The 15,423-nt window shown below is 41.4% G+C and overlaps 1 protein-coding gene across 1 annotated transcript in view; it reads right to left on the bottom strand.

Moving 5' to 3' along the window:
- The window catches only part of LOC147153070 (protein bicaudal D homolog 2-like), a 36,458-nt gene extending 22,105 nt beyond the window's left edge, over positions 1–14,353 (bottom strand). The window contains exon 1 of the mRNA XM_086023566.1: positions 13,791–14,353. Within this exon, the coding sequence (XP_085879692.1) occupies positions 13,791–14,030 (240 nt within the window). The 5' untranslated portion in view covers positions 14,031–14,353. The remainder of the gene's footprint in view (positions 1–13,790) is intronic.
- Between the last annotated feature and the right edge of the window lie 1,070 nt (positions 14,354–15,423).

Below are 15,423 nucleotides of genomic sequence, written 5' to 3'. Positions count from 1 at the left end.
TCTGTCAGTGAGGCTTAGCTGTGGACTGGGGCTCGCATCACCCTGGAAAAATAATCAGTTTAGCTCCATCTGGGCCGCTTCATACATCCCCCCCCATCCCCCCAATCCTCTCCCCTGCACGTGCAATGCAGTGACTGAACTGATGGGAAAGCACAAAGGAAAAGTAGAGCAATGGGTCTAAAGAGTGGGCGATCATGGGAGGCCTGTGTTCTAATACTCTTAATACTGTCAGAGGGAGATCATAACATGGTTGGGGAAGGTCACCGGCTATTTGAATTTCATCCAGATTAAGTAACTAAAGAAGGCACATATGAAGAGAATTCTACCTTATGCAGGGATTTCATCTTCTATCGTGAGTCTGAAAACAGTTGTAAATACATCTCACTAATTTTACACTTAACTTGTTTATGGCCTTTAAGGAAGAGGGGAAAGGTGTAGGTAGAGAGGCCTAGCCAGTTGGAGAGTGTGAAATGTATTGCTCACAGTAGAATCTAGGTTAGGCAATTCCCTCTCATCATAATCACCTCTCAGATTTAATTCTCCACTCTGTCATCAGCGGCGTTCCACAAATGCAGATTCTCATCTTGCTTCACAGTCAAGTGTGTCACGTAATCTAGAATCACCTGCGGGATTAATCCGACCTTGTTCGCAGCGGCGTCAGTGCTCTCATTGATAACTGCAGACCTGCACGTGAATGGCCGCCACCAGATTTTCCACATTTGACACTGCATAAGATTAAGATCTAGAATTTTGTCAGAGAGCGAAAAATGTGGCCATTTGTACTGAGTCGAATTGACCTATTTTGGGGACTTCTGTAGACGAATATGAAAATGTATACTACTGGTTTACTGGGTGTTTACATGTCTAGTGGCAAGTACTTGCAGTAATGGATCAGAATGTATGTTAACATAGGTCACATTTAGCCCGCATACAGTATATGTGAGATTTGTGTCTCCATTTATTAATACATTACCTCGATCATACAGTACAGTGATTTCCAATGGAAAATTTTGCGAAATGTGTAGATAATATAGTGGTATGGGGACCATAATCAGTGCCCACAGGTAAAACCATTCTCACGAGTAACTGAGAAAAGTTGTTCTTCAGGCCATGCTACATTCTTACACCAAAATTTGAAGGAAATAAGCCGTGTGGTTTTTGCCTAATCCTACTAACAGACAGACAAACCAACGTTGGCAAAAACAACCTCCTTCCACCAATGAAAATAATGGATTAGTCTGGGAAGGAGAAGGCTGATGAGAGGAAGAGATTTCCTCCTTAAGTAACGCTAGTCTACCTGGTCTACATTTTGTCAAAACAAGAATTCATCAACCAGTCAGTGAGCCAAAGGACCGTTCTGACATTATTGTACATTGGCATCATTCATGTCACAACTGGCGTGTTTCATTATTTCAAAACCAAAATGTTAGTTTACTGAAAATGTCAGTTACTATGGTGAGTCCTTCTCACCCCGTTTCAGGAAAAACATGGAACAGTTTTTTTTTTTTTTATAGTGGTCTCAAAGTAAATGACAGGGTTAATCTAATCACAAATCAGGGGAATACCATCCTTTTGTGGCGCATGTTGGATTATGAAAGGACAGCGCCAACCAAGGGTCTGTCTTTTAAAGCGTGCGCACCCCAAGACAAAAGCCTACTGATTGAAGGCCTCTAATCTCAATGCCCAAGGATGGATTTAGGGAGTGTAACTTTGGGACACACGCAACCAAGCCTCTAATCTCAGGGTGAGCTGTCAGTGCCTACCCAATTTAATATTCATCTTTAGCTTGCCATATGCTGCGGTTTTGCATGGGACATGAGATCATGGATTATTAATCTCTTGTAAAGCTAATCAAAAAAATGGTCTTTAGTCATTATTACACTGTATAGTCTGGATCGACGGACATATTTTACTCAGTGAAGAAATCATCACTGAACAGACGGTCATATCACTCTACATAACATCTGATGTCTGATTCCATTTGAGTGCAAACATTATGGTGTGAGGCTAGACACCGTGCCAGGCTGGTCTCCGAATACCCATGCGGGATGAAAAGGACATTAACATTTTGATGAAAAAAAATATATCGCAAAAATGCAATATATTGCGACTCAAAACCAGAACTTGACACAAAGAACCCTTTGGCTTCATCAATCAAGGCAGCAACCTTTGATTTTACTAATGTGGACTAAATGATGTGGTTGACTGTAAATCTACAGACAGATGAAAACCATCACAGAGGCAACAAATCGATTCGCTTTGAGAGAATCATATACTGTTTTCGCTCAGCTACATCAGTCATGCTTTTCATTCAAATAATTTTACATCCATTGCAAAATGATGTGATTACCGGTATACTGGTCACAATACCGACATGGAAGGAGGGAGATTTTAAAGGCAATATGAAAGAGCAGGTTGCTATGCTCTGGTTTGCATTGTTAGTTGAATGTAATCAATTCTACACTTGCCACTTGTCACTTGATCGTTCAGCAACCCAAAGGTTGCTAGTACACTGAAGGTCAAATCTTTGATTAAAAACAATGCATATTGTTGAAAACAAGCCAGAACAGGTTCTAAATGTGGCTGTAATTTGAGATCCAGTGTTTTAGGCTGCATCTGCACACGTAACAACACCATGACCACCTGCTTGCATAGAATTCAGACAGTCACATGAAGTTCCTTAGGTGAAGGGGGAAAGACAAGGCTGATAAAACATGGGTCAACGGTTCCACCGCTGCCTAAAAAGCAATGGGGAGATGGGTTTTGGTTCAGTGGCGACAAACTACAAACACCTTGTAGCACACATTGAGAATTTCTATCAACACCAGAGCACCATTTGGACAACCCCGCTTTAAAACCAAAACCTCAAAGGGGAAGTCAACCCAAACTATGCAGGCCCACTAGTTGAAACAAGGCATTCTGATGAATATTGCGTTTGTGGAATAATAGTTAATCCACCCGTTTTTAGCCATCTCTGGGGGCGGCCATTTTGTCACTTATGTCGACTGAAAATGACATCACAGTTGCTCAGGGCTCAGGTAATGACCAATCCCAGCTCACCTGTTTTCTGAAGCTGAGCCATGATTGGTCGTTATCTGAGTCCTGAGTATCTGTGATGTCATTTTCAGTCGACAGAAGTGAAAAAATGGCCGCCCCCTGAGATGGCTAAAAACGGGTGGATTAACTCTTATTCCACAAACGCAATATTAATCAGAATGCCGTGTTTCAACTAGTGGGCCTGCATACAACATATTCTTGAAAAAAATATGTTTGGGTTGACTTCCACTTTAAAAGTACAAAACTTGGAAAATAGAATTGTTCAAACAAGATATGACAAATAACAAATACTCTTTGAAGCATCACAATAAAAGTTATGACATTCCGTTACGAAACATTCTTGAGGTCTAATGTTGATGAGCTGATGCCATAAGGGCAAAATGAAAGCGCCGTTCCATGAGATGTTGAAATGTGATATCGCAAAACACATGGCCAGACATGAGTGTGCTGATGCTGATGTTAAGGCTTTCCTGCGACATTCTTTTGCTGTGTCATAAAGACATGCGAGTAATATAGAACAATCTAACTTTATAAAAGTAGCTCTGACATTACGCTGCAGAGACCACTGGCTGCTACAGTGTTTTTTTTTTGTTTTTTTTTTTGAGAAAGTCCCAAGACACTGAATCTGGAGGCAGAGTAAGAACAGTGAAGGGGGAAATCAGTCACACACTGAATGGAATCTCTTGCCTCGTGAATCACATCTCACGTGGAGTTCGAGTTTGCCATGATAAACAGGAACGTCATCCTCCCCCCTTCTTCCTGTGTCTCCATATTCACTCAAGGGCCACTGAGCAGCCAGACACATTCCTTTATGAAGATTAAGACTATCAAATCTTCAAAACAATACAATACAATACTTCTGGGGCGCATGTGGTTAAAGGCATCTTGCGAACTACTGTATTATACATTTGAAACACATCCATGATCCAGCACTGCGGGCTGAGCCAGTACTGTGCACAGAACAACACTTTCATTTTTGTAACAACACGGTTCTGTGAGGAATGCACACCACGTCACGTGCCACTGTGTGCCGGCGGGAGTTAACTCAATTTACAGACAGTTACTGATTAGTGGATGCAATGCCAACACCAGTGACACTGCTCTAATGAGTAACTGAGAAGTTAATGATCGCTTTGGATTTGAGTCTTCAGTGGCCATCTGCAGATTAGCTACTCAATGGTTTGAGTTCTCCCCCTTCTTGATTGACTCACAGTTTCATCATCAACTCCAAATTTGAACTTCCAAGCTTTTTGCTCACGAGGAGAGGTAATTTTGGAATATCCACACAGAAAGCTCATGAAAGAGTACAGAAGGGGAGCAACACGAATGGAGGTTCAGATATTAGCTGCTCTGTGGCACTGCACCACTGTGAGTTATTCGAGATCAGAAATGTGGGGCTATGAATTTTGAAAATGTGCCCACTGGCGATATACCGCAGCACCTGGTGCTCTGTCCTTGTGGAGAGTCTCACCATTGTTATGGAGGAGTGGTGCAAAAGCCTGCTGGGGGTTGTAGATGCTAGTAAATCAAATTGAAAATGCATCAAAGTGAAGCAGGGTGTGCACCGAAGAAAAGAACATACAAGTGTTAAGAAGATTCATACTTCCTTCAAAATAAATAATTTTGCCTCAAAGCATATAAAGGCTATTCTCCAGGAAGTGTGATACTTCAAAAAATGTCTATCCTGCCAGTTTGTGTAGCACAAGAGGTTTGCTTGGCAGAGAAAGAGAGAAGGCCCGAAGCAATGGAAATGGTTTGGTGTGGCTGTACAAAAACAAGCCAAGTGCTGATCATGAAGCTTATTGCATGCAAGCCTGAAAAATACTTCCCCAAAGCATAAAAACAAATCTAATATTTACACAAACTGCCACTGAAAACATTGAGCTGTTATGATTCCACACCACACCACATCGCAAATTGGAAAGAATGCAGCATTCAGTTGGAAACAAGTGAATGTGCAAGTTTGCACATTGTACACCGATGTATGCGGTGTCTTGTTGCGAAATCAGTCATTTCTACATTCAACCCTGAGCAGATAAATCTGTGATATATGGCATTTTGAATATTAACACTTGCTAAATTTCAAGGAATACACTGAAACCTGAACACAATCAGTCAGTAGGCCTACTCACCCATATAGGCTATATTTAAAACAGCTCACCTGTTTTCTGAAGCTGAGCCATGATTGGTCGTTACCTGAGCCCTGAACATCTGTGATGTCACTTTCACTCGTCATAAGTGACAAAATGGCTGCCCCTTGAGATGGTTAAAAACGTGTGGATTAATTTATATTCCACAAATGCAATATTAATCAGAATGCCGCGTTTAGTGGGCCCGGATAGAACATATTCTTGAAAAAAAAAAAGTTTGAGTTGACTTCCGCTTTAAAAAGTAAGGTGATGTAGCCCAGAGGTAAACATGTCCTTGTGCCAGGTATTTTTTAGAACATGTTGCAGGCATCAAATTCAAAATTTGTGAACATTTTGGAAAAAATAAAGTAAAATTGATCAATTTGAACATTAAATATCTTGTTGTTGTAGTATGTACAATTGAATATAGGTTGAAAAGGATTTCCAAATAACTCTATTCTGTTTTTATTTATATTTTGCACGTCGCAACTTTTTTGGAATTGGGTTTTGTAGTTCCTCACTGTGTGGCTGGATTCAGTCATTACGAATTCAAAGTTTGTCTTCATTGGTTGAGCAAAACTTCGGTTAACAAAGACATGAGCACAAGAATAAATGATTGCTTTACTGATAGGAAACACCTGGAGAAGGATGATGTGACATTGAAGGTGTGTGTACAGGTTGGCTGCTATTCAATTACAGAGTAAAAACAGTTTACATTCCCACTCTGACGACTAGAATTAGCTCCTACATTAGTGTAGAATGTTTAGGTTGGTGTAATACAGCAAGTAGAATGTAATGAGCGAAGGTATATTTTGAGATATTTATGGAGAGGAATACAAGTTGCACTCAAAAGATAAACAATGCTCGAGTGCATTCTTTGTGTGTGTGCCTTTTGAGGTAATGAGCCACAACCTTTTTAATCGTAACCATCATTTAATCGCAAGGAAGCATGTGCTTTTGTTTACTTTTCAGCTTGTAAAGCAGCATTTCAACAAAGGGACGAGACAGTGACTCGAGGGAGACCAGAGTTTCTTTATCGTCTCTCTACAGTCTCTTTGTCGCTTTAATGTCCCGTTTGGGGTGTCTCAATTTGCAATGTAAAAAACTGCCTTATCTCGACTAGTTCATGCTGTTGGATTGGCAGGCGGAGCAGATCCACGCACCGACCCCCCAGGCAAATGGCGCATTTGCTATGCTAATCACAGTGACTGAGCAAGAGGCGGTCAATAGCGGCAAGGAACGGGTGTAAAAGCTGCACAGATGGTTATTTTCGGGCTCGGCTCACACAGCTTGTGCTCCTCGATGCTGCTCTGTCAACCATCACCACCCTTGTCTTGTACCTCTCCAAACGGACATGTCCGCAAAAAGCTACTTGATTTGTCATGTGTACAATGTACATCAACGCATCCTTCTAGAGCAGTAGCCAGCAACCGTGTCATGCCCAACAAAGACTCTTCAGGTCTATATATGTATTGATTTTTTTTTTTTTCATAGCAAACCTAGTTTGTAGTTCATGATTTTCTCCTTGAATTTCCCAGAAGACTCTTGTTTTTTTAACAAGCAGAGGAGAGCAGAAGCTGGGGCCAGACGTGCAAGCACACACACATGCACGCGAATTGACCCATGAAACCCAAAATATGATGAAATTAAGTAAGGCGGCGTTTATTTGTGCATTGGCTTAATAGATATGCATATCTTAACCACATACTTTATACATGCCTGTTGCTGTCGGAATGCAAATAATCAACATTTATCATTTACACTCAATTTTACGCCCAATATGAAGAAGACAGATAAGAAGCTAAGTTCCGTCCTCCGCTCTGTTTACATTCTTTTGGGACTATCCTGCCCTTGCTCCCAGGCAATGCACTAATGACCTCCCTTCCTCCTTGACAGCAATTAAATCCTGTATGTGGCAGTTTGTGCAAATTCCTTCTACCAAGTGGCGTTTCAGCAAGGGTCACATTGGCATGCCATAACAACCAGTCATGGGTCATTGTTGGGGAAAATATTATTAACAACAGACTATTAAGCACTAAAGATAAAGCTGACAGATTCAGGGGAAGAGCATGTCATCTTGAGAAGAGTTCAATATATTTCACAAGAAAAAAAATGTACAAATAGTTAGATTGGTAGATTTCATTCATAATTTCACTTTCACTCAGAATGCATGTAGTCATTTGTGCTGGCAATCTCAAAGAACCCTGCAGTAAGACAATATAAAACAAGGGAATTGTGGTGCGAAAGACTTCTTAAAAATCAGGGTTCCCACTCTTTTCTTAAAATTATTTTCCAGGACTTTTTCCAGTACTTTTTCAACTGCTACACTAATATACTAATAAATTCCACCCCCAAGCTTTGGAGGAGTGTTATTTTCTACAATTGTACCTTACATTTTGTACATTTAGTACTGCCAGACAATTTCACACCCTCTTTTACTCTAACATTTGAAAAAAATAAAAAATTTATTCCCAGTATTGAATGTCTGGCCTGTGAAAACACGTATAAATATGTCTTTGGCAGTGAATGAGTTAACGAAATTACTTCCATCCTTTTTGTCTGCAATCCCCAGCTCTCAGAGCCCCTAAGAGATAGGCACCGATCCAGTTAAGTTCTTTTTGCCATGAAACCAAGGGCCCCAAATTGTGCCATCCTTTAACCATTTTTGTCAGTCTTCACCATGCCTGGGGGCTTAAAAACACACACACACACACACACACACACACACAGAAAAAACAGGCTTTGTGCGTCTTGGAAAGAAACCACTGCAATAATCAGACCCACTAGCCTTAAATGGAATCTGTAAACAGGATGGAGGGGATCGGTGGGAGTGGTTACGGTGTGTGGAGAAAATGCAGACACTGCTGGGCCTCTGATTGTATCGTGGCGTCAAGACAAAAAGAACCCCCAAGGTAAAGGGGTTAGCCTTTTAAATTGGCCTATATATTAAAATGAGGAGTTCTCTTTCAGCTTCTGCCCTCTGGTTTAATTAATTTAGGGGAGATGGGAGCCACTACTAGGTCAGAGGGGACACAGTGACAAAGAGCCAAAATATAATCCAAAAGAAACTAAACCAGTGCTAGCCGCTTCATATTAACTCATTCACTGCCATTGACGAATTTACTTGTCTTTTCACAGGCCAGCCATTCAATCCCAGAAACTTATTTATATTTTTTCAAATATTTTCAAAATGTTATGGTAAAGGAGGGTCTGAAAATGTCTGGCAGTGAATGAGTTAAGATGGCAAATGGTGATATTAAATTTGAGAGGCTAATCACATGGAAATACAACAAAATGCCAAATGGATGTTGGTGTTGACTTCCTCCATGTTTTTGGCCGAGGTGACTTCATTGCTGAGCAACATGTGATCATTTCCTCTGATCCATTTCAAGATATCCGGCCTATTGTCAGCCAGGAGTCACCTTTCACATAAACAGGATGTAGATTACGCAGCAAAGGAGGGACGTTCTGACTATATTTCAATATAAGGAATTTACCAGACAAGAACATTATTTTGTATATCTATTGACATTCCTATCTTGTTTTTCTATATCACTGGAACTTAATCCTTTCTTTACCCTGTAATAGAGCGACAACAACGCTCAACTCATTCAGTACCAGACTTCTTCAGACCCTCTGTGAAATGACATACAGTATAAATATCTCATTGGGATAGAATGAGTTTTAATTTAGCATAATTTAGGAATATTAGTTGTAGTAATTTATCATAACCATTCATGTGAATGAATAATATACAAAAATCCATGTAATTAAATGAACCAGAAATGAACTCAATTCATTATGATGATCAGAAATCATCCAGTCATCCCAATGGGGGGGTGTTTCTATAGCGATCATCTTGCTTACATATTGTGGTAAAGAAGATGAGGATACTTTCAGGCAAAGAGATAAAAGTCAGTCAAGTTTCTTCTGCCGACTCTTTTTAAAAAGGTGTGAATCTAATGAGGTACAAAACACAAACGGTTGCAAACTAATGTTTTCTCCACACACCAGGTTGATTCATCTGTAAGTTGCCGCTGTGTCAGCTCAGATACAGCGTATGACTTAACATGACCTAATTAACAAACTTGTTGGTAAGCATAGAGGAAAATGTTGATTGTTGGAACTCATGTTATGCAAAAAGCAAACATTCTGTACGAGTCTTAAAAACCAAATTACCAAAGAAAAATTGGCGACAAGCGATCTTTGTTTCTGTGGTTCGGTCACGTCTGACAGAAGGGAAATGAAGACAAGGGAAATATTGAATTGTCGCACAGTATTATCAATGACCTCATCATTTGACCTCAGTAGTCTCATGTAACTGGATTACATACTGGTTGAACTGTGCTCAACTGGCCCGTTGTCATTTTACAACATCGTCTCCTCCAAGATGTTCTAAAATGAGTGAAATGAAAGGGGGGAAGAAAAAAAACAACAACATTGGGGTTGGTATCATCCACTTCCATACACATTTACCAAAACTAAAATGGAATTATTCAATGATTTCCACATCTTCGGTGAGGCTGATGAGTGGAATGTTCGCCGTTCAGAAAGTCAGTTGACGAGCAGAGATCGCACTCGAGACTTGGCATCTGATGGAGTAAAGCAATCTCTGGGCCAGGGTTCGATCTTAAAAAGGCACCTGGCTGTCACTGACTGCCGAGAATGGGTGGGCCTGGCAGATGCCCAGTCCCCTCTAAACCCTGCATAGTGGTTGGGATTCATCCTCTTATGCCCCGAGGGGAGGGGATTTGGGTCTTTATTTAGGGCCATTTAGACAAGATTACCCCTCAACTGCAGACTTGCAGTCGAGAATGGATAAAAAAAGAATGATCAGAATATATCATCAATGCTTAATAGCCTCAGACTAACTCCAGATATTGTAGTTCAAGTACGCGGGACAATGCAGGACAAAAATGACCAATTCTTTTCAAATATATACACAACAGGCCGCCGATTTCAACACGAGTCTGTGTGTCTTTCAAACTCTTCACCTGTGACACCAAAAACCTGTTACCCCCAACAGGCTCACACGCTCACACACATCACAAAGGGCCATGGGGCGGACCACACATACACGCTTTTAAAGAGCCCAACAATATTTAGGGTTGTGATTGTCTGCTTACATTCCACAGTGCACAGCTGTTGCCACATTGACATGAGGGGCACATGGTGTGAACCCGAATCTCTGTTTGTGACCAAACAGATTCAGGACGTGAGGAGTTGACTGTCTTCCAACTTATGAGAAATGACATAATTGAGTACACGCTGTGACAGGAGTTACAGCTTCCCTCACGCGTGCATTAACAGTTGAAGGTGTGGCACGTGATGTCATCTGTGACTGGCTTAGGATAAGAATATCAACAACAGCTGAGGGAGCATAAGCCTTAGACCTACCTACCTATGCAGTGAAGTGCAGTATAACGTCTTTAGTGCCTTCACCTGACCGCAACAGTAATCCACGCTCAACTTCATTAACAGGCCGAGCAACAACACTATGCAAAATAGTGAATCGCTTTGGCCTTGTTTCCACCATGCCCAACAGTTTGGCTTAGTTCTATACTTTTTGCATTGATGGAAGTGTCTTTGATTTGATCCAGCAAGCTCATATATACCAGAAAGTAGCAGCAGATGGCCTTTGGCACCATACGAGAAAATGCCAGTCCGCATGTTGTATAGGGTTTTGTTTAGTTTTACCTCATTCTTTCGCCTGAGAGATGTCCACATGAGAGGAAATAAACATAATGGATTGCACTGTGTCCCAGGAGAGATGCAAATAATGGGAGAGGGTATAATGTGGTCGAAAGCGAATGAGAGAATGGAAAACCCAGCTGGCTGACACGGTGCCAGATGGCTGACAATGCAACTGATTGACAATATAAATACAAATAGATTTATTTACAATACCATCAATTGATAATAAGTATTAACCAATAAGCAAGCATCAAGATGACTAGCATACATATCAGGAGTAAGTCCATCAAGCTATGAACGGATCCCTCGGCACCCACCAATCAACGCACTCAAACAACAGCACCTACTGTGGAAGCAGCTTGGCCGCTTACATTCGGGAATAGAAGAGTGTCGTTACTAAGCAACACCACGGCGCAAAATTCCTCCATCACACTGCCTGGAGTGTAGTGTGAATGTGTGGGTGGAAATATTAGTAGCCTATCCTACAGAGGATAAGATTGCGAGAACTGGCATGGTGGAAATTGATATTTATACATTGCCAGCAGCTTCTGTACAAGATTGAACAAGAGGTGAATCTCGCTATTTCTAAGACACTACATATACCGATACAATCAGTAGAAAAACGTTTTAGTTGTATTTATGCATAATTTGAGAAAGGAATTTAGGATCACTGAGGAGAATCACAAGTTGAGTTATTCGCTCAAATTGAGTTGACATTCTATTCCAGGCTGCCTAAGACCTAGACACAACAAGGGATAGTCAAACATCAGTGCCATCAGTGTAAAGAAACAGCAGTAGGCTGGACCAGACCTGAGCATCTCATTTGTTGTAAGGGTCTTGGCAATTGCTGTGAAGAAACATGTTGTTCGCGCAATAAGAACAATTACGCATATTTCTCGGGTTACAGGGTAATCACGTTCCCATTTAGCATTATTACTGTCGCCGGTTCGTCAACAGGCAGTAGAGAGGAAGTCAAGAGGCGCTGGGGAGGAATGTGTTTGTATTTCATTTAAGATAACATCACCTTCGTCCTTCATTCAGACTGCTGTTGGAAAGGCTTGAAGCGATAAATCTTACATGGCTCCAGTCATCTGTGGATAACGTTAGTAATCGCCAACCAGCAAGAAGAACCACAAGAGTCTCTGCTTTGACAGGGAGCCTACTACTGACTCTAGGCTTGTATCACATTGAGGAGGAAGGATATTAAATGACAAGATTTTTTTTTAAGTGCCATTTTGACAGAATTTCTACGGAAACATAGAGTTTTGGTATAACATTTAATATTGGTGTTGAAACTAATGTCCACTCACCACAGTCAAGTAGATACTCAGATTTTGTTGACCACAAAATCAAATTTCTGGCTTTAAAGGGAAATCAACCCAAACACATTTTTTTTCACGAATATGTTCCCCACTAGTTGAAATACTGTATTCTGATTAATACTGCGTTTGTGGAAGATGAGTTAAGCAGCAAAATCCACCCCAACTTTAGCCATCTCAGGGGGCGGCCATTTTGTCACTCAGCTCAGCTTCAGAAAACAGGTCACCCGTGATTGGTCGTTACCTAAGCCCTGAACGGTTGTGATTTTTCAGTCGAAAGAAGAGCCAAAATGGCCGCCCCGAGAGATGGCTAAAAACGGGGGATTAAGTCTTATTCCGCAAACGCAATATTTATCAGAATGCCTTGTCTCAACTAGCGTGCTTGCATAGAACATATTCTTGAAAAAAATATGTTTGGGTTGACTTTCCGCTTTAAGAGATCATTAAGGGGCATATTCAGGTGATCGTAAAGAAACCATTACGCGTCGAGCTCTTTTTTTCTTTAACTGTCATCATCAAACAAAAGCCTTGTTGCCTGAATAAGCACTTAAGGGATGGCCACTGGAAAAAGAAAGAAAACTAGAGAGTTTCTCTCCACAAAACAGAACAAAAACTAAGGAAGGATGGGCTGAATTCTTCATCATTTGACCAGTTGTTGATTGTCTGCCGTGGTTGACTGCAGTGACCTGATCCTACAGTATCTAAAAGCAGGACATGAGCAACCGCAAACTAGCCTGTGTCAGAGCAGGAATTTGTTTTTTTCCCACTCCATGACAGCATGTATTTCTTAGTAGCCTTTCTCTCTGCCCACAACCTAATAAAGTGCAGCTCTAGAGCAAACAATTGGACGTGTTGGGAGAAGGGTGGGAGTTACTCCAGCCACTGTTGAGAAACAGGCACCTCTTTTACGCGACTCTCTAACTAAACTTCCAACTGTCACATTCTTTCCATTCCCGAAGGATTGCAACAAGCCGGCTTTCCCCTGTCCGTTGCACATCCTCCTCCTCTTCTACGCGGGAAGGTTTCAAAATTCAAACCTACACCGCCCCTTTGCAACGGAAACTGGCCATTCTTGTCAGAGGAACTCTTTAGACCAGAGAGGCAATGCAAATGGGGTAATTTTTAATATGATTTGATAGTGATCATTTTGATATAAAACACATTTGACATCATGTGCTGATTTTGGGAGCACAGTTTGAAAATCACAAAAGACTTAACCAAATTGCACAAGAAAAGCACACGATGAAAATAAGGCACAAAACACATATACAATGTCTTGCATAGCCATGACAAGTCTGATAGAAGAAGAAGCATGAATTAACAAAGTGTGTTGAAGTGCAACAGGGAAACCCTGAGGAAAGAGGGGGTTGGGTGTACAGCAGCCCATCCTCATCTTGACCTTGCAGCATGACAGACAACTATTTATGGTGGGAGCTACTTCAAATAACACACTAATCAACATGTTGGAAAAATTACATTTAAAAAGCATACTGGCAGCGGAGCGTGAGCTCAGCTGACATCACTGAATTCAATGATTATTGATCAAGGCCAATGAAATAATTGAGTACACACGATTTCGTGTGCATTTTACCTCTTTCAGCAAGTCGAGCTCCTGCCTTACACCTTCATACTCAATCTCCAACTCGTCGTACTGCTGTTTGAGCTGTTGTTTCTCCTCAAGTACCGCCAGCCCGTACTCAGCCGCCTGGATCTTCTCGTTGGTGGTTTCGCCCAGTTCCCGGGACAGGCGCTGGATCTCGGCCCGCATCCACTCGGGACCGGCCTGGAGCAGCAGCAAAGGGTCGGGGTAGCCCTGATCTTCCACGGACATTGTCGTGACGGACGACGACGGGTCAACCAGCTGGTCTCAGACACGAAGGATGCTGTGTGCGTTCCGTTCAGGCGATGTAACCTTGAAGAACGGTAGGTTGCTCAAATTCGTCTGTATTTGAATTGCATGATTGCTGCATTTGCCTCTTTCGTTGCTGGTGTGGCGTCTTTGGTCATGTAGATGACCCTGGTTAATACCCACTAAGGATACATACGCTGTAACCCCTTAAGAAAGCTTCATCGTTTTGGCCATAGGCTTTCCTCGCCCCTTCATCGACTTGTTCGAGCTCTACCGCAGAAGTGGGAGTGTACTCATTGTGACGACAAGGGAACGGATGAACTAATTCAGGTTACTACTTTCATCATAAAATAAACCTAACCATACTAATCACAACACTGTGTATTTGTGGCCATATTTTATTTATCTTGCAATTATAAATTGTATCTAAACACAAATAATATATATTAAGCGAAAATGTGTAAAGTCTCAGAAAATATTTTTAAAATGACTGGTTTTATTTTGAAAGCTTAGTGAATCATTTTCCGGCACTTTCATGAGAATCGGAGTAAGTTCAATGAAACAGCTGAGCGCAGCCGGTTGGGGCAGCCCCTAAAACTTTGGCTGTGCATTGTGGGAAAGGTAGTGTTTTCCGTAGTAAAAGAAGGCTGGCGACACAATGATAAAACACAATTTCCCGCTACGCTTTACGCGTTTGCTTATGTGGAACCCGGAAATGTCTGTTGGCGGCGATTGTTGTCAAGCAACAGGCGCTTAACGGCTTTGAATACCATATGGCTGCTTGCTGCCATCTGTTGGAAATGACTTGAACGACCTGATGATGAAATATTGAAGACATGTACGCAAGGCGTCGCCTACAGTGGCAACGACCGTTGCTACGATATTAGGTAACACTACAAATGAATGAATACAACAGATATGAGCACTCGTTCGTTCCTCAGTAATTTAAGTAAATCAACCTGATCAACGATGAAATGGGACTGGATGGTGACGTTTTGCACTAAAATAAAAAGGTGTATGTGGTCATCGTGGTGTTTGAATACGATGTTAATGTGTGATTGCTTGTAGTCATGTATGCAGCTGTCCCTTGCTACAAGACACATTTTCCCAGGAGAGGTGAATAAAGAGAAAACCATGAACATACGTCAGTGCGTCCGCCATGTTGAATGTGGCAGATCTGCTCGTAAATGCACAGTGCATACAGTTAATGCATATCACTCACCCAATCAGACACACACCAATATGTTTGGGAAATTAAAAGACACAGAAAAATACGGATGTCCGCAAAGAGATTCCACTTAATCAGAGGGATCTTATTGTTTAAAGATATCAGTCAGGAGAAGGGTACAAAATAATTTTCATGGCATAAGTATAC

Source organism: Filicampus tigris, chromosome 1, assembly GCF_054856515.1.
Source record: "Filicampus tigris isolate MCC_2025a chromosome 1, RoL_Ftig_1.0, whole genome shotgun sequence".
In the NCBI taxonomy this organism is placed as follows: Eukaryota; Metazoa; Chordata; class Actinopteri; order Syngnathiformes; family Syngnathidae; genus Filicampus; species Filicampus tigris.
The sequence above is the reverse complement of the archived record's forward strand: the minus strand, read 5'-3'. Positions and strand labels throughout refer to the sequence as shown.